This window comes from Bombina bombina, chromosome 7 (genome assembly GCF_027579735.1).
Source record: "Bombina bombina isolate aBomBom1 chromosome 7, aBomBom1.pri, whole genome shotgun sequence".
Taxonomy (NCBI): Eukaryota; Metazoa; Chordata; class Amphibia; order Anura; family Bombinatoridae; genus Bombina; species Bombina bombina.
In genome coordinates this window covers 261050820-261071608 of record NC_069505.1, presented here as the reverse complement: position 1 = coordinate 261071608, position 20789 = coordinate 261050820, and the positions used below count along the sequence as shown (strand labels likewise).

Below are 20789 nucleotides of genomic sequence, written 5' to 3'. Positions count from 1 at the left end.
AGTAATCGTGATGCATCGCGATGCATCGTAGAATCGAATCGTATCGAATCGTTACGATGATAATCGTAATCGAATCGAATCGTGAGACAGGTGAAGATGCGCAGCTCTAGTATGTACACATACAGTATATACACAGTCTATGTGTGTATATATATATATATATATATATATTTATATATACTGTATATACACACACACACACATATATCTTATACCAGCTGAGTATAAAATGTATGAGAAATTGCATTATCAGGTTTATTTGTGTATATGAATTAGCTGACTTTGTGCTTTTAAACTAAAACCTATTAAAATGGGTTGAGCTTCAGGTAATATCAGATCTCATTATGTTTTCACTTTGTGTACACAAACTTGCTTCCTTATATTATATTTGTCTGGAAAACCAAAGCTCAATCAAAATTAATGCTTTATTACTTAAAGGGTCAGTCTTCTCCAGAATATTTATTGTTTAAAAAGATAGATAATCCCTTTATTACCAATTCCCCAGTTTTGCACAACCAACACGGATACCTCTGTATTTAGAAAGGCAAAGGTACCTGAAGTCTATCAGAAGCGGTACGTATCCTAATATTTCTGTTCTAGAGAACACATTCCATCTATATGGGGAAAAAAGGTTTTCTTGTGTCTCTCTCTGTACTAGGATAGTTATGTATTCTGGATACCCATCTGTATTAGGAATGTATCCATGGTCAGAGGGGCATGCATCCCTAGTGTCTCTTCAGAGGAGTGTAAGTTAATGTGTTTTGCTCTGTGACACCACTGTCTTGTATATCTGTTATTTTAAATAAAAAGACACACAGAGCTTTACAATATAATACATATGGGAAAAGCATTAATTAGCTGTTTTACTCACAACTTTTAGGTTAAACCAGCTTAATGTTTTATATATAACAGTCTGTATATATACACACACACATACCACACATCACCTAATTTACTCTAACACTACCAGGTGCCGTAATCTACTAGTTTGTTACCCATCCTGTATAGCAATCACTGCTTTAGATAAAGAGGGGTTGTGACTCCAGCATCTCTCTTTTAGGGATATTTGCCCCTCATCATAATTTAAGATATAAGTGTAACTGCAGTCTCTCTGTTCAGATTGGGGATATGTCCATACATCAGGACTAGTAATTATGCCTAGTGCCTCTATAGGGGAAGCTCCCTTGTATATCTCTGCATTAAATATTATATGTTCCTCTAAGTATTATTACACATATGGTGCAAGAGTATTTTTGTTTTATGAAGGGTATTTGCTGTTGGTGCATATACTAGGAAGTGTGTCTTGTGGTTTTCTGCATAAAATGCCCAATATCATTTTGCTTCTATATATTAGAACTTCTATTTGCTGTATTGGAAGAAAGTCTTGCTGCTGACTTTGCATTACAAGTGCTATGCATTCACAGCGTCTCAGTTGTTATTGGAAGTTTTCTAGAGTGTTTGGAAAGTCTCTACTGTGTTTAATTTGAAGCATTGAGTGACACTTGTGTTTATTTGGGTGTATATATTAGAATAAGTGACCCTAGTATTTCTCTGTATCATGAAGAGTCTGAGTCCTTACAATCTGAGTATTAGGAATGGTTAAGTCTTTGTTTTATGAAATATATAAAATCCTGGTGTACCTCTGAGGAAATACACCCCTCTTTTCACATCTGCCTGTCTCTGATCTGCTCTGCTGCACTCCAGATTCCGTGTACAGACCGTGAAAACACCCCACAAAGCAGACAGCATGTGTAGTCAGCACATCCCGCAGGTCTTCTTGCAGACAGTCGTGACGTCACGCACGTGATCACGTGACATCCGTCAGTCTCGTCGCACAGCACAGGCACATCAGGATGTAAGCGTGGAGTCCTCTTACTGCAGTGGCTACAGCTGAGACTGAGACTAGAGCTAGAACTTGGTGCTGGAGGTGGAACTTACTTGACACGGGCTGGGGGGGCCTGGGTTACTGGGTAGGTCAGTTCGGTTGGTAGGGTATAGCCAGATGAATCCTGGACTCCAGCAGAAGGCCAGGGAAGTAAAAAAAAAAATTCAAAAAGCATCTTAGCTACCTATGTCCGTTTTTTGGGAAATAATATTACCGGGCAGTAACCTGAAATACCGAACAGTCCGGTCTAATTCCGGACACCTGGCAACACTAAATGCGTCACATATTCAGCTGTATAGATTTGCATTTGGACTTCTGACAAATGCAAATTTATCCGAACTTACTGATTCCTCGAGTCATTTGATTTACAAACAGCCGAATACATTATTGGATGAAATGGACAAAAAACAAATGATTGATTTGTTCATTCGTTCATGCTGTTTGGGACCAAAAAGTGCAGGAATGGAGAAAAGGAGTTTGGTTAATCAGCTACTTTGTTTATAAATATATATATATGCAGGGGGTCTTATCTTTAATTTGCCCATTGTCCCCTGTACAATACTGATATATTATTACTAATAAATGATGTTAGGGACTAAATGCTGATTTTAGTCATACAGGAGTTGTATGTTCTTTTAACTGATCAAATCCTATAATCTAAGGTTTTTTTTTGTTAATATTAATTGTCTATATTAGCTGTTCCTAATGGAAATAACCGTAACAAATCTAAATCCAATATTCTTCCGAACCGAATGCTGCATGGACAAAATTCAGCCAAACCGAACAATAAAAAAACCCTAAACAAATCTTTTGGACGAAACAAATTTTTGCCCATGCACACGAGTATTCAACTGTTTTAGAGTAAGGCTCACCTTCAGGGTCTGTCATGGTCAGGTAAGCTTCTATGCTTAACCTAAAATATGGTACAAAGTACAGCTTTTTCATGTCCCTTTAAGGATGGTTTCTGTTTTCTGTAAAATATAGTACCAAGTTTACCTTTTTCATGTCCCTTTAATGATAGTTTCTGTTTTCTGTAAACTATGGTACTAAGTACTCCTTTTGCATATCCCTTTAAGTTAAGTTTCAGTTGTCTTTAAAACGTGGCTTATTCTTGCCCTTGCAACAGCCAATTAGGTTTAGGATTATGTTGCTTTTTGGGAGGAACGGAATATGGAGAACCATCTATCTAGTCCGCTATTCCACTATTATTCCCTCTTTGCTTCTTGTTAATAATGTCCCCTACACTCGTCCTGTACTGACGTCTCTTCCTCATTTAGGTTTCTCATTTTCCTAATATATGATATTTTAATTATAACCACAATACTCTGTAAAAACATGTTCTGTAGAGGTTCTGTAAACGAGTATTTGTTAACTCCTTAAAAACATGGTTGTACACTGTACTTCACGTGTCCTTAAAAGGATTTTGGACCTGTGATAGTCCAGGACTTGCCAAAAGCAGCAAGGAGGACTATTACAACAGACTTCTAGAGACATTACGTTATAACCTGGTCTCACCGCTGGAAGGAAAATTAGGTCAGCTGTCATTAAAGGGATATAAAAGATACTAAGAGAACAAAGAAAAATTGATAATATAAGTAAATTAGAAAGTTGTTTAAAATTGCTACTCTATGTGAATCATGAAAGAAAAATGTGTGTTTCCTATCCCTTTAAGGGGTAAATATTAGTGTGTCTGTTTGTTATATTAAATGCTGCATAGAACAAGATTGGTCTCAGCACTCTCACAGATATAAAAAGACGGCTGACCAGGTAGAGCTGCGCATCTTCACCTGTCTCACGATTCGATTCGATTACGATTATCATCGTAACGATTCGATACGATTCGATTCTACGATGCATCGCGATGCATCACGATTACTGCACTATTTCTGCCCAATTTTTAAATTTTTCAGAAAAAAAAATTCAAGAAGTCAAAGTATTGAAATAAACTCTTTTTTTATTTTATTAGCTCAAAAAAGGACACTCTTCCTGTGGCAAAGTCTGAACACAGCAGACAACAACAGTTTATAGAACAGTAAATACTAAATGGCAATTGTTGTATTGGTTTGGAAACAATATTATGGCATCAAACTGTAGTTACAGAGTACGTAGTGTAAAAAGTGCAGTGCTCACAGTGTACTTCTTCAGTAAAAGAAAATATTTAAATGTATATATTATATATTAGTAAGTAGTACACTATACACTTGTAAAGAAACATGAACAACAAATAAATGTCTAACCTATCTATGTTGGTTTTAATTTAATTTCTTTACTTACTTAGTAATAATAATATAATAGACATTAAATTAAAACCCAAATAGATAGGTTAAGCTTAAGTTACCACCATAATACCTTATTTGTGTGAAAATTGTCCTCAGAAAACAAAACATAAATCCCTTATAGGTACAAAATTACAGGTGCAGTCCACTGTGCCTTCATGACTGTCAATTTGTGGCAAACAAACATCACGTGAAGAATCTGGAACACAACACACAGCACAGAGTGTGCACACAACACACATGTGATTGTGACATATACAATTAGTTTACACAGTTACAGACTTACAATAGTACTAGAGAGAGAGACATTTAAAACAAGTAGCATTGAACTGAACTACTATAACTACAGTTTCTTCTTGATGATTATATTATCTTTATGGGATCACAAATATAATTAGTTAGTTATTAGTTACTGTTAAAGCAGTACTACACACAACTGAATAGTGACTGAGTCTGTCACTGAACAGTACACAGCAGTCACACACAAACAAACAATACATAAAAAAGGACACAGACATCAAGGAGTAAATCATGGTGAAGAAAGGGTGGCACGCCACTCACCTGAGGTGTGTGTGCTTTATTTTTGTATTGTGCTGTTGTGTGTGGCACTGTGTGTGTGCTGTACTGTCTGTAGTGTACAGTATATTTGTGATCCAATAAAGATTTACTCAAGGTTTACTCAAGGCTTTTCCTTCCCCTATAGTGGGGTTTGGCTTCAGTCTCACTCTCTGCATAGTGCACTCATAGACAGTTAGACAGTCACACTCACTAGACACTCAGACACTAGAGACACAGTGGGACACACACACAAACAAAAACATTCAATGGCACCACAGTCAGCCACAGTCACACTCACACTCATAGACACTTAGACAGTGACACTGGGACAGACACACAATCACATACAAACAAAAAAATTCAAAGGCAGTTAATACACTCATCTCACACACACTCATAGAGAATGAGATACATACAAACTTTTCAAACTGGCACTCACTCACTCACAGACACACTCACACACTCATAAAGAGACAGTTAGACACTGCAGTACACACATTGTTATTGTTAACTGGTTGGTTATATTCGGTTAACCCCTACAGATCTGCCTGGGAGTGGGTGGGATGGCATTTGGGATTGGGATCATAAACAAAAACATATGATATCTTTCTTAAAGGGTCTATTTAAAATAGACAATTTTTTAGTGTGAATGAATAATATTAATAATCCCTTATGCAGTGTGCACTATGCACTCACTGCATTGCAAACAATACAGGGGTGTGCTGTAACAATAGCACAACATCTACAAAACAGAGCACTTCCTGATTGGCAAACATCACAGTAACACTAGAAGTAGTAATAGACATTATACAAGAAGTAGCATTGAACTACTAGATTTACTAACTTTGATTATCAATATCTTTATGGGATCACAAATATATTGTTACACAACACACACACAGTCACAGTCACACACAGTCAAACAATACCAAAAAAAACACACATCATAAAAAGAGTGAATCATGGTGAAGGGTGACACTGACTGACACGCACACATGAGGTGTGTGCAGTTGTGTGTTGTTTCTTTTGTATTGTGTGTGTGTGTGTGTGTGACTGTGACAGAGTGACGTGGTCGGTCGTGTCGTGTAGTGTACTAGTATATTTTGTGATCCAACAAAGATTTACTCAAGGTTTTAAGCTTCATTTTTCAAAAAGCTATAAGCTATATAACAGTAACAAATATAAAATAACTTAACAGTAGTCTGCACTGGGCAGTGGGGCACACAGCACTTTCTTCTGGATGTGCCAAAAAACATTAAATATTAATATTATAAACCTGAATCACTACTCAGAATTATGGAATATGTAGGTTTTTCTGTAAGAACACTAGTTGATCCACATGCTCTGGTTTGAGGGTGCTTCTTTTAGCCGTTACCACATCTCCTGCAGTGGAGAAAACCCGCTCTGCAGACACGCTTGTACCTGGGATACACAAGTATCGCTTTGACAAATGAGAGAGGAGGGGAAATATGACCTCATGTACATGCCACCATTTCAAAGGGTCTTCAGTGAGAGGCAGAGATGGGGCTTTACAATATTTCTCTATTTCCTCTTCAGCCTTGGCATAGGGGGTCTTGGGTTCTATTGTACCTTCAGTGTCAGTGAAAGACTGTCCCAGCAAAGTCATGAGAAGCGATGTGGACTTTCTTTTGGGAGGAGAAGGGTTATCCTCCTCGATGGCTGATTCTTCTTCAAGAGTTTCTTTTCCCTCAGGCAGTGGCACTTCATCCACGTTTGTCCTCCTAGATGTAACTGTACTAGTACACTCAATCTGTGTTTGAACAAAAGAATAGAAAAAATAGCATTCATTATTACCTCGAGCAGCCAGCCAGCTAATGCTATGTGTGTGCTCAGAGAGACAGTAATGCATAAATAAATGCATACAACAGCTCACATCTATTCAAGAAACATGATGCAATTAAAATTACCTCCAAGGATGCAGCCTCCTCAGTCACTCCTCTGTATATCTCCAATCTCTCCTCCTCTGTGAGAATAAAAGGCAGTCCCTTAAAACGAGGATCCAGGGCAGAGGCTGTATAAAGTATCTTCTTCTCTGCCTCACTGCTGTACCTCTTCAGGAGATCTGTTTTGATGGCATTCTTGATCTCATGGATCATGGGTGTGTCTCCCATGGTGTCTGTCATGTTCTGGAGCAGTTGTGCATTTAGAGGGGCAATGAGAGAAACAGTTGGATTGCGCTCTTCTGACATCAGTGTGGTTGCATCTTTCATTGGCTTTAATGCACTCACAGCATCCTCTGCATTTGACACATCTGTTTCGTTGAGAGTGCAGAGATCTGACTCACTTTTTCTGACTTCTGGAGACAACAATGTGGCACAGATTGCAGGTTGCTGTTCTAGGAACCTCTCGACCATGTCATATGAGCTGTTCCACCTTGTTGTCACATCAGTTATTAGCTTATGATTCTTCAGGCCAAGACATTTCTGTTTTTCTTTCAGACAGTGGTTTGCTGTAGTGCTGCGGTGAAAAAATGTTGATATTCGTCGCACTCTGCCTAAAAGCCTGGAGAGCGTGGCCACTTTCAGCGCCCGCTGGGATGCGAGATTCAGTGTATGGGCGAAGCATTTTACATGAGGGAATTTTCCAACTTGAGCAGCAACAATCATGTTCGAAGCATTGTCGGTCACAAGCACTACAGATTTATCGGACAGCTGCCATTCTTCCACAACACGAGACAGTAGCTCCGCCAGATGAGAACCCGTGTGAGACTCATAAACTGCTCTCGTTTGCAGCACATGCGACAAGATCTTCCAGTCCTTGCTAATGTAATGTGCAGTTACTGTTACATAAGACTCCGTCGTGACTGAAGTCCATGAATCACACGTTAGTGCGACTCGACTGGCTTGGCTCATTGATGCAATTACCTGAGCTTTTGTTTCTTGGTAGAGTGCAGGTATAACGTTTTCTGTTAAGTGATTGCGTGACGGGATCTTATAACGTGGCTCTAGTGTCTTCAACAGGTTGCGAAACCCAAGGTTTTCCACAACAGAGTAAGGCCGTAGGTCCTTCGCTATGAAAGTTGCCACAGCTTTGGTTATTCTCTTCCCTTTTTCAGAGTTGGGTGGCAAAGTTGACAGCATTGCATCAATTCTTGGCTGATGAGCTTCAGCTAGTCTTGTTATTTCCTTGGCAGTGGCACTGGCGACAGCGGCAGGGGTTAGCATCTCAGAGTGAAAACGTCTAACGTGATTTCTCAAGTTAGTAGTATTCCCTAGGTATTTAATTTTTGTGTGACAGGCTTTACAAACCGCGTGTGTCTTGTCCAATTCGTGCTTTCCAGTATGTTCATAAAATCCAAAATGTGCCCAGATGCTTGCTTTTAAAATGCTAGGTGCATTTTTTATCTCTCTATCTTTTTTGTCTCCCTCTGTCATTTTAGCATGACATGTACATATGTGACGGATGATGTTGTTGTCAACGTCAAACTCTGTCAGTGTTAAAAAAAAAAGAAAATACACTAAGTTCCAGTTGTCAAAATGTCAAGCCGCAAATGTAAAATCAACAAGTACTAGTAACTTCAACTACTTTGCCAATGCCATACATTTTGCGAACATAAATTTTAAAACAAATCGCATTGTGATAATTGCAGGGGACATCACTCACTCACTGACACAGTTACTGTAATATATTACACACTTAAAGGTGCAAAAACCCAAACATTTACTTTCATGATTCAGATAGAGAATACAATTTTAAATAAACATCATAACTAACTCTTCTATTATTTAATTTGCTTCATACTTCTCAGATATCGTTTGTTGATGACATATTAGCAATGCATTGCACAGCACACACATTACTTACTAAGTATATAATACTTTGTGCACAAGGAGGAGGCTATGCATTTCAACAAAGGATAAGCAAATTATATAATAGGGAAAGTTGTTTAAAATTGCATGCACTTTCTTGAATTAATATATTATTAAAATATTAGAACTTCAGACCAGGCCATCCATCCATGTGAAAAACATGTAGATAATAGATACAGATTAGACTAATAGAGACATTATTAGACAATAATAGTATACTATATTTATTTATAATACATTTTTTATATATGCAATATTATTCAATAATGCAGCAATTAATTATGCAGCAGCCTGAGCCTCAGTCAGCTCAGCATACTACGTTAAGTAAATAAGGCAAGTATTTAATTGTTACCCCTTATTGTGTAATAAATGTGATTGTGTACCCCTTATTGATTTGCTCTTTAAGTAAGTTAATAATTAGTTTACCTATTGGCAAGTAGTAGGCAGTTGAGGCAATAGGCAGGCATGGCAATGGCAATTATGGCATGGCATTGGCAAAATGTACAACGTTTTGGTAACTATTAACTAAACAAACAGTTAGTTAGTCTAATTCTCACCATAGGTCTCCTCCTCTGTCTCCCACAAAATAAAAATGAGCCCGCCGTGTAGCTGTAGTATACCGCCGTGTACCATCATCAATCTCAGGCAACAAACTCCTGCTTTGCTGCTTTGCTCCTACTGCGTAACTTCGGCACTTCAAGAGACCGCCCATGAGCGCCCATGTTGCTTTATTGGGTGACGTGACGTCAGTGACGTCAAAACGATGTACCGCGCACTTTCGCGCACTTTCTTTTACGTTTCCTGGAGGCTGGTCACGTGGGTAACGTTAATCGATTATCGCGTCTCAGCGCATCGATGCAGAATCGTTTCATGCCGCATCGCGATGCATCGTCAAAACGATTATTTTTGACAGGCCTATGACCAGGGCATGGTTGGGATTTTTCACCCATAATCCGCCTGCAGGATTTAAAAAGATGTGATTGCCCTGTACAGTATCTTGTTTTGCTGTTGTGTATCAATATGTGAAAGCTGACAAGTTTGTCTTGTTTTTATTTTATTTTAACTGTTTTATGTTTTTTTGTGCATATGTTTGATTGGACAGTTTTATATAGTGTATATTTTTTCTGTTTTTATTTGTGTTGTAATGTGTTTTTGTCACACCAGTCTGTCTATGCAACGGAAAGGTAAAGTGAATGTCAACTTCACGCAACTGCCCCACGGCATTGGATAGACTTTGCAAAATGAGGGTGGGTGTAATTAATGAAATTTGTTATATTTCAGTATCTTGTAAAATGTTACCTTTTGAGCGCTCCGACGATAAGTGCAGCCCTCCCATCCGGCATTTTTTCAAATTGATTGACAGATGACGATTCTTAAAAGAACAAATCCGTGTCGTCGTCCCCCATGGCGTTAGGTCCCCTTTCTATAAATGTCACGGCCCAGGGGAGAAACAAGGATTCGTTCTTTTAAGAATCTTCATCTGTCAATCAATTTGACAAAATACCAGGTGGGAGCTCTGCGCTTATCGTCAGAGCGCTCAAAAGGTAAACATTTTAAAAATACTGAAATATAACAAATTTGATGAATAAAACCCACCCTCATTTTGCAAAGTCTATCCAATGCCGTGGGGCAATTGCGTTAAGTTGACCTTCACTTTAACTGCTGTAAAATAGAAGCTGCTCCACTGATTTCAATGGAATAACAATTAGTTATGAATTCTCCCATTTTTAAGCAGCAAAGTTGCAGAGTTTTGTTGACTCGTGATATAAAGCACTCAGTGACGCTTCTCAATCGATTGTGACGCCGGAGAGTCAGGCAACTGCACATAGTTAATACCCATCTCTTGGTCTTCCTTTTTCAGGTCTCGCTGTAGGGCTCGATCCTGAAGGTTACGGGAACCCAGATTTCTGCTGGATCTCAGTACATGATAAGCTTGTCTGGAGTTTCGCAGGACCCATTGCACTAGTGATAGTGGTGAATATGACATTTTACAATCAGCGTGTATCCACTATAGACCTGCCAGACCTGTAAAATAGAAATATTCAGGAAGTTATTGAAAGTGTCATTTTGTTCCATACAATGTATGTGTCACAGTTATATATACATTTATATTATATCTAGTTTGTAGGGCAATATTTTTATCAGTAAACATGTTGTATTTACATAAGCTATGTCACAAAACAGGAACATAAATACTTTATGAGACCAGCACAAAATCACATGCCTCCCTAGATGCATCCCAGCAGGTCTAGGTCTGGCGATTGTTAACTGGCAGCCATGAGCCATATGCTGTGCTCTGCAAAAAAACTGAATGGCGTTTCTGTGTCATAGTTATTGTGGCTCCAGGAAGATGTGACATAAGGGTCAGAGGGCCCTGTGCAATTGGATATATATTTTGTGGTATAAATGTATATGCTGCCCTTAAAGTGAATGTAAACTTTCATGAATCAGTGCTCGGTTTTTAAAAATACTATTAAAAACAGCGGCACTTTCATTCATGAAACTTTACATTGCAGCGTTTTTTTTAAATGCTTACCTTTTTCTGCAGCCAAGCCGGACCAGCGAACCCCCGCAGGCTTCTCATTCTGTATTTAGCACAGCAATGACAAAACCGGCTTCCTCCAATTACAGCGTAGCCTCACGAGATGTACGCTCTGGGGTGTACGCCTGATTGGAGGAAGCCGGATTCGTCATTGCTGGCGTAAGTACAAAGGAGCTGCGGGCGGGGGATCACTGGTAAAAAGGTAAAGTATTTAAAAAATGTTGCAATGTAAACCTTTATTAATGAAAGTGTCCCTGTTTTTAATAGTATTTTTAAAAACCGGACACTGATTCATGAATGTTTACATTCATTTTAAGGCTTTTAAAGTACTGATCTGCATGTGTTAGAGCTTTAAACTGTACTGTTATTGCATCTTTATCCTTTCATGGTGTAAAAGATTTCCTCCTAAATCTATCTATTTGTTCTTAGATAAACGGAGTCATGTTCCTCATTCTGGCCAGACAGGCTTGTTCTCCTGGACAAAAAGAGACCAAAAAGAAATCTATTCTGTAAGTATCTGTAGTTTGACTTAACTGATGTCTTCCTTTCCCATAGTGCACTGCCTGAGCTACAGGGGAAGGATACAGTGAGGGGATTATGTTTAAAGGGATAGGATGATTCATACAGAGCAGGTCATTTTAAAACACTTTTAAATTCACTTCTATTTTCAAATGTGCTTCGTTCTCTTGGTATCCCTTGTTGAAAAAGAATACGCACATATCCTACACTAGTGGGAGCTGCTGCTGATTGGTGCTTGCACACATTTGTCTCTTGTGATTGGCTAACTAGATGTGTTCAGCTAGCTGCCAGTAGTGCACTGCTGTTCCTTCAAAAAGGATAACAAGAGAATGAAGCAAATTTGATAATAGAAGTAAATTGGAAAGTTGTTTAAAATTATATGTTTTATCCAAATCATGAAAGAAAATTTTGGGGTTTTCTATCCCTTTAATGTAATCTGGATTATTTTATATGTTTCTTGTAAAAAAGCAGATCCAGAAAGTTAATAGAAATGTGACTTCCCACTTCTAGTTATTTTCAGGGCATTGGCTTCATATTCCTTATTGTGTTCTGTACTGTTGCTTTTACAATAATTTCATAATTGTGTGTGCTGTCAAAACTGTAAATGTAGCCACCAATAAGCAAGCTCTAACCAGGGTGCTGAATCAAAAATGGGCTGGCTTCTAAGCTTTACATTCCTGCTTTTCAAATAAAGATAGCAAGAGAACGAATAAATATTGATAATAGGAGTAAATAAGAAAGCTGCTTAAAATTGCTGCTCTATCTGAATCATGAAAGGAAAAAAATGTGGGTTTAGTGTCCCTTTAAAGCACAAGTGCAAAATATAGCTCCACTTGTAATCTAGCCACTAATCAGATTGTTGTCATTGGGATGTATTTGTCAGCACTGGCGCAATATATGCTGTTTAATCAGACGCAGTGATTGAATGCAGGTGCACAATAGCATCACTGAAACAGGCATTAGAAGTATTTCTGTTAATGCAAACATGCTCCTATTTAAAACTGAAACACACTCATGCACATCGTCTCTCTGTACAGATATGTCCCTTTAAGTGAAACACATTAAAACAAATGAAGCTGTGATCAGAAGCATCAGCTGCCGCTGTGACTTTCTTCTTGCTTCTGTGACGCTCTATAAACCTACTTGATCCTGCAATTCTCCTTATTCTTACACTTTTTGCTGTGTTTTCTTGTGTATTTAACTAGATTTTGCTGTATATAATTTTCTAATTCAAGCACTGTTCATTATTCAAATACCAACTCGTCTTATTGCCTGGGATAGCTTTACAATTGACTCAAACAACACCCAAGCTGGATGTTTTCTGGTGCAAACTCATTGGAATGGGGGCCATTCTATACCTCTATATTGTACATACATAAATACTTGTGCCTAAATGGTGTTGTTGTTTATATCCTCTCTCTATAGCACCTCTATACTGTACACTTTCCCTATAGCGCCTCTATACTGTACAGACATAAATACTTGTGCCTAAATTATGGTGTTCTTTGTATCCTCTCTCTATAGCACCTCTATACTGTACACTTTCCCTATAGTGCCTCTATACTGTATCCTCTCTCTATAGCGCCTCTATACTGTACACTTTCCCTATAGCGCCTCTATACTGTACACTTTCCCTATAGCGCCTCTATACTGTACACTTTCCCTATAGCACCTCTATACTGTACACTTTCCCTGTAGCGTCTCTATACTGTATCCTCTCTCTATAGCACCTCTATACTGTACAGACATAAATATTTTGTATCCTCTCTCTATAGCCCCTCTATACTGTACAGATATAAATACTTGTGTTGTTCTGTGTCTCCTTTCCCTATAGCACCTCTATACTGTATCCTCTCTCTATAGCGCCTCTGTACTGTACACTTTCCCTGTAGTGCCTCTATACTGTATCCTATCTCTATAGCACCTCTATACTGTATCCTCTCTCTATAGCGCCTCTGTACTGTACACTTTCCCTGTAGTGCCTCTATACTGTATCCTATCTCTATAGCACCTCTATACTGTATCCTCTCTCTATAGCGCCTCTATACTGTACACTTTCCCTGTAGCGTCTCTATACTGTATCCTCTCTCTATAGCACCTCTATACTGTACAGACATAAATATTTTGTATCCTCTCTCTATAGCCCCTCTATACTGTACAGATATAAATACTTGTGTTGTTCTGTGTCTCCTTTCCCTATAGCACCTCTATACTGTATCCTCTCTCTATAGCGCCTCTGTACTGTACACTTTCCCTGTAGTGCCTCTATACTGTATCCTATCTCTATAGCACCTCTATACTGTATCCTCTCTCTATAGCGCCTCTGTACTGTACACTTTCCCTGTAGTGCCTCTATACTGTATCCTATCTCTATAGCACCTCTATACTGTATCCTCTCTCTATAGCGCCTCTATACTGTACACTTTCCCTGTAGTGCCTCTATACTGTATCCTATCTCTATAGCGCCTCAATACTGTACACTTTCCCTATAGCACCTCTATACTGTACACTTTCCCTATAGCACCTCTATACTGTACACTTTCCCTATAGCACCTCTATACTGTACACTTTCCCTGTAGCGCCTCTATACTGTACACTTTCCCTGTAGTGCCTCTATACTGTATCCTATCTCTATAGCGCCTCAATACTGTACACTTTCCCTATAGCACCTCTATACTGTACACTTTCCCTATAGCACCTCTATACTGTACACTTTCCCTATAGCACCTCTATACTGTACACTTTCCCTATAGCACCTCTATACTGTAGACTTTCCCTGTAGCGCCTCTATACTGTATCCTTTCTCTATAGCGCCTCTATACTTTACAGATATAAATACTTGTGTTGTTCTGTGTCTCCTTTCCCTATAGCGCCTCTATACTGTGTCCTCTATATATAGCACCTCAATACTATACACTTTCCCTGTAGCGCCTCTATACTGTATCCTCTCTATAGAGCCTCTATACTGTACAGACATAAATATTTTGTAACCTCTCTCTATAGCGCCTCTATATTGTACAGACATAAATATTTTGTATCCTCTCTCTATAGCGCCTCTATACTGTACAGACATAAACACTTGTGTTGCTCAGTGTCTCCTTTCCCTACAGCGCCTCTATACTGTATCCTCTCTATAGCGCCTCTATAATGTACAGACATAAATACTTGTGTTGTTCTGTGTCTCCTTTCCCTATAGCGCCTCTATACTGTATCCTCTCTCTATAACGCCTCTATACTTTATCCTCTCTCTCTTGTGTTGTTTTGTGTCTCCTTTCCCTATAGCATCTCTATTCTGTATCCTCTCTCTATAGCGCCTCTATTCTGTATCCTCTCTCTATAGCGCCTCTATACTGTATCCTCTCTCTATAGCGCCTCTATAATGTACAGACATAAATACTTGTGTGTTGTTCTGTGTCTCCTTTCCCTATAGCGCCTCTATACTGTATCCTCTCTCTATAGCGCCTCTATACTGTATCCTCTCTCTATAGCGCCTCTATGCTGTATCCTCTCTCTATAGCGCCTCTATAATGTACAGACATAAATACTTGTGTGTTGTTCTGTGTCTCCTTTCCCTATAGCGCCTCTATACTGTATCCTCTCTCTATAGCGCCTCTATACTGTATCCTCTCTCTATAGCGCCTCTATGCTGTACAGACATAAATACTTGTATTGTTCTGTGTCTCCTTTCCCTATAGCGCCACTTTGCGCAGCTCCTTCGTTCTCCTCCTGTTTATCGGCACCACCTGGCTGTTCGGGCTGCTGGCTGTAAATAACAGTATCCTGGCATTTCACTACCTCTATGTTATATTATGCAGCTTGCAGGTAAATCCTTTTCTCACTAATTTAATTTGAAGCTCTGTATAGTTCCTGTTATGTGCTGTTTTTTTCTGTCACGCTAATTTCTGGGCAGCTGGTTCCTGTCGGCTGTAGCTCTAGTAATAAATGACTGGTCTGTGTCCTGCTGCCCGAGAGCACAGTTAGGTCAATAAGAAGCTTTACATGTTAATATATAATGGATCCTCCAGTTTCCCGTATCACTGTGTGACTTATAACTCACTGCAGTCTGGTGGCTCTGAGCTCATTGTGTGCAGTACAGCATGAGCTGATCATTCATTTATTTGCATCTGTACAGGGACCCCCAGGACCTGCTACTTCAAAGCACTTTACACAGCAGCAAAGCAACGTCTCTATTATTCTCACATAACGGATATAGAAGCCAAAACCAAGCTGTCGTTATTCACACACAGTGTACAATTAACTTCTGTCTTCAAATGTACCTCTTTCTTTTTGTCCAAACTTAGCTCCTTCCATGAAAGCATACTGAGGTATGCCCAGTAGTGCACGTGTCTTGAGCACTGTATGTCAGCGTGGTTGTTACAATATTATACATTATGGTCTCTAGTTATTGAGCCGTCGACTTTCTTGCATTCAACGGCACCAATACACTCGCCTAAGATCGATTAACATCACTGCCGCGGACCTGAATACGTTTGCCAAAATTATTAAGAAAGCTGCCAAAAAGCCGCACACCAAGTACGGAGCGATGAGCAGCGGACTGTTGTTAACTAACAGTCATCGATCTCGCTGCTCTTCGGCTTATTCACAGCTTTCTTGGTACCCTGTCACTAAGCACCCACACTATACTATACTGTTTACCCCCTATACCGCCGCTCCCGGACCCCACCGCACCTAAATAAAGTTATTAACCCCTAAACAGCTGCTCCCAGAGCCCACCGCAACTCTAATAAAGTGTTTAACCCCTAAACCGCCGCTCCCGGACCCCGCCGCACCTAAATAAAGTGTTTAACCCCTAAACTGCCGCTCCCGGAGCCCACCGCCACCTACATTATATGTATTAACCCCTAAATCGCCGCTCCCAGACCCCGCTGCAACTAAATAAAATGTTTAACCCCTAAACCGCCGCTCACACCTACATTAAATTTATTAACCCCTAATCTGACCCCCCTACACCGCCGCCACCTACATTAAATTTATTAACCCCTAATCTCCCTCCCCCAACGTCGCAGCCACTATATTAAATTTATTAACCCCCTAAACCTAAGTCTAACCCTAACACCCCCTAACTTAAATATAATTTAAATTAATCTAAATAAATATTCCTATCATTAAATAAATTATACCTATTTATGAATAAATACCTATAAAATAAACCCTAAGATAGCTACAATATAACTAATAGTTACATTGGAGCTATTTTAGGATTTATTTTTATTTTACAGGCAACTTTGTATTTATTTTAACTAGGTACAATAGTTATTAAATAGTTATTAACTATTTAATAACTACCTAGTTAAAATAAATACAAAAGTACCTGTAAAATAAAACCTAACCTAAGTTACAATTACTCCTAACACTACACACTACACTACAGAGAAGGGCCACAAAGCTAATAAGGGGATTGGAGAATTTAACCTATGAGGAGAGGCTAGCCAAACTGGGTCTTTTTTCTTTAGAAAAAAGGCGCTTAAGAGGTGACATGATTACTTTAAATATATTCAAGGCCCATATACAGAGATGGCAGAAGCTCTGTTTATTCCAAGAAAATTGTTTGTGACCAGAGGTCACAATTTAAGGTTGGAGGAAAGGAGAATTAATCTCCTGCAACGGAAACATTTTTTCACTGTAAGAGCAATAAAATTGTGGAACTCATTACCAAAGGAGGTAGTGAATGCCAATACCCTAGATACATTTAAAAATTATTTGGATACATTTCTGTCTATAAACAAAATTAATGGATATGATTGCTAGTATTAAATGGGTCACCTTTTAGTGGGATTATTTAAGCTTAACTGGAGCTTTTTGTATATATTTTAGATTTGTGTAGGTTGAACTTGATGGACTTCGGTCTTTTTTCAACCTCATCTACTATGTTACACTATCATTAAATTAATTCCCTAAATTAAAATAAATTAATTACAATTAAATAAAATTAACTAAAGTACAAAAAAAACAAACACTAAATTACAGAAAATAATAAAATAATTACAAGATTTTTAAACTAATTACACCTAATCTAATCCCCCTAATAAAATAAAAAAGCCCCCCAAAATAATAAAAATCCCTACCCTATACTAAATTACAAATAGCCCTTAAAAGGGCTTTTTGTGGGGCATTGCCCCAAAGTAATCAGCTCTTTTACCTGTAAAAAAATACAATACCCCCCCAACATTACAACCCACCACCCACACACCCAACCCTACTCTAAAACCCACCCAATCCCCCCTTAATAAAACCTAACACTACCCCCTTGAAGATCACCCTACCTTGAGACGTCTTCACCCAACCGGGCAGAAGTGGTCCTCCAGACGGTCCGAAGGCTTCATCCTATCCGGGCAGAAGAGGACCTCCAGACGGGCAGAAGTCTTCATCCAGGCGGCATCTTCTATCTTCATCCATCCGGAGCGGGTCCATCTTCAAGAAATCCGATGCGGGGCAACCTTCCAGGCCGACGACTACCGGACGAATGAATATTCCTTTAAATGACGTCATCCAAGATGGCGGCCCTTGAATTCCGATTGGCTGATAGAATTCTATCAGCCAATCGGAATTAAGGTAGGAAAAATTCTATTGGCTGATGCAATCAGCCAATAGGATTGAAGTTCAATCCTATTGGCTGATCCATGAGCTTTCCCTGCTGTCAGACTCCCATTGATTCCTATGGCATCCGCTGCCTCCAGGACGGCAGATTGAAAACCAGGTACGCTGGGCCGGAATAGTGGCGAGCGTACCTGCTAGTTTTTTGATAGATAGCAAAAGTAGTCAGATTGTGCCAAACTTGCATTGGGAACATCTGTAGTAACGTAATATCGATCTGTGTCGGACTGAGTCCGGCGGATCGTATGTTACGTTACTAAATTCTACTTTTGCCGGTCTGTAAGGTTTGATAACTACGGCGAATCAGGCTCGCCACAAATACGCTGCGGAATTCCAGCGTATTTGCGGTTGACAGCTTGATAAATAGAGGCCAAAGTGCTTAGTTTACATGAATGCTGTATCTGAACCGTACAACGTTTTGTCATATGATTAGTGATTATTAAACACAATAACATAAACCGTATAAAATGATACTAGTTATTATATATTCATTGCGAATAGAGATTAAAATACTAGTATTATATTATTCCGTGTTATGTGATATATACTTAATATGCCGTAGCTAAACTATTTACTTTCCATATTATACAAATAATTAGTATATTATACTTTAAATGGCACAAAAATGTTACCATAGTAGAACAATCTTTTAAACTTCTTCGTAAAAACAAATAACACCACTGCTACTACACAGAAAATACAACATTATTCTTTGTTTTATCACTATCTGTTGTGTGCGTAAACTGAACACAAAAAAAACCAACATATGTTATGCGCATAGTCTTCGTTAGCAATGCCTGCACTGTTATTTCTCTGATGGTATGAGTATTGTATTGCACTGTACTTTATATGATAATATAATTCTGCACAAGAATAACTGGATATGTGCTGTGATCTCTCACTCAGGGCCTGGCTGTTCTAGTCCTTTTCTGTGTGCTGAATGAAGAGGTGCAGGAAGCCTGGAGATTGGTTTGTCTTGGCAAGAAGGGGCAGGGAGAGGACACGAGCAGACAGTCGCAGATGGGGGTACGATGTAGTATTATGTGCACCTTGTGGTCTATTTGTTGTAGTGCAAGTCAGATGATTTCTGCACATTTCTAGGAAGGAGACCACAGAATACTAACCTTGATCATCCTGTTCTACTGATAAAGATAAGATATATGGGACATGAAGGATGAACAAGAAAATGCTTTAATGCCAGCAACAGTGCAATAACAACATGCCCGTATGTGTTTAACCCCAGTATATAAATATGTGTGTGTATACAATATATATATATATATATATATATATATATATATATATATATATGTGTGTGTGTGTGTGTGTGTATATACAGTATATATATATATATATATATATATATATATGTGTGTGTGTATACAGTATATATATATATATATATATATATATATATATATATGTGTGTGTGTATATACAGTATATATATATATGTGTGTGTGTGTGTGTGTATATATATATCTTATACATAGAAATATATATGTGTACACAAGCATACACATACTCACACAGCTATATATATATTATATACTGTATATATATACAAAAACATTTAAAATTAGGGGGAGGTAAAAAGTGAGTTTAAAATCCTCCACTACGCACAAAATATAGAGAAAATAACTTGTGTAGTTCATTAACAAATCTAGACAGGCCAGAAGGCTTGTTTTTCCCACAGAAAACCTTTGAATTACATTGTTTCCAATGCAGCAAAGGATTCTGGGTAATATATGCAAATGAGGTTCACAATGACAGACTTTTTTACTTCAAGTCTCACTTTTTACCTCCCCCTAATTTTAAATGTTGTTGTTATTTTGTCTAGAAATCAACTTCTTCCAGCAGTAATTCAAACCTTCTCCCAGCTAATGAGTAGCAATAACTACGAAACAGTCTGTCCTTGGATGGTTATGAATCACTGCACTAACCCTAGCTAAGCTTATAAGCTGTGTGAACAGCGATGCTTTGGCGTAAAGGGAATCTGCTGAAAAGCAGACGAAGTAAAAAAGTGTGTCATTGTGAACCTCATTTGCATATCTTACCCAGATTCCTTTGCTGCATTGGAAACAATCAGCTAGATTACGAGTTTTGAGCGATATAGGGAAATTAATGAGCGCCACAAAAGCGTTGTTATTTTGCCTCCCTATAGCGCTGCTATTACAGGTTTTAAAAAAGCAGGCTTCTGCGGGCGATATGGTGGCGTTGAGCTCCATACCGCACCAAAATACAAGCGCTGCTTTGACGTGTTAATGCACGATTTCCCCATAGACATCAATGGGGAGAGCCGGCAAAAAAAAAGCCTAACACCTGCGATCACGGAAACAAAAGCTCCGTAACGCAGCCCCATTGATGTCTATGGGGAAAGAAAAAGTTAAGTTTAAACCTAACACCCTAACATAAAAACCACGTCTAAACACCCCTAATCTGCCGCCTCTGACATCGCCGCCACCTACATTACAGTTATTAACCCCTAATCTGCTGCCCCGACATCGAATATACCTACATAAAGTTATTAACCCCTAATCCGCCGCCTCTAACATCGCCACCAC

General features: G+C 38.8%; 1 protein-coding gene across 1 annotated transcript in view; it reads left to right on the top strand.

The window, feature by feature from the left end:
* CELSR3 (cadherin EGF LAG seven-pass G-type receptor 3) overlaps positions 1 to 20789 on the top strand; it is a 649278-nt gene that overhangs the window by 329394 nt on the left and 299095 nt on the right. Inside the window, 4 exon segments of the mRNA XM_053689358.1 lie at positions 10411 to 10523; positions 11521 to 11600; positions 15306 to 15432; positions 19132 to 19251. Of these exon segments, the coding sequence (XP_053545333.1) occupies positions 10411 to 10523; positions 11521 to 11600; positions 15306 to 15432; positions 19132 to 19251 (440 nt within the window).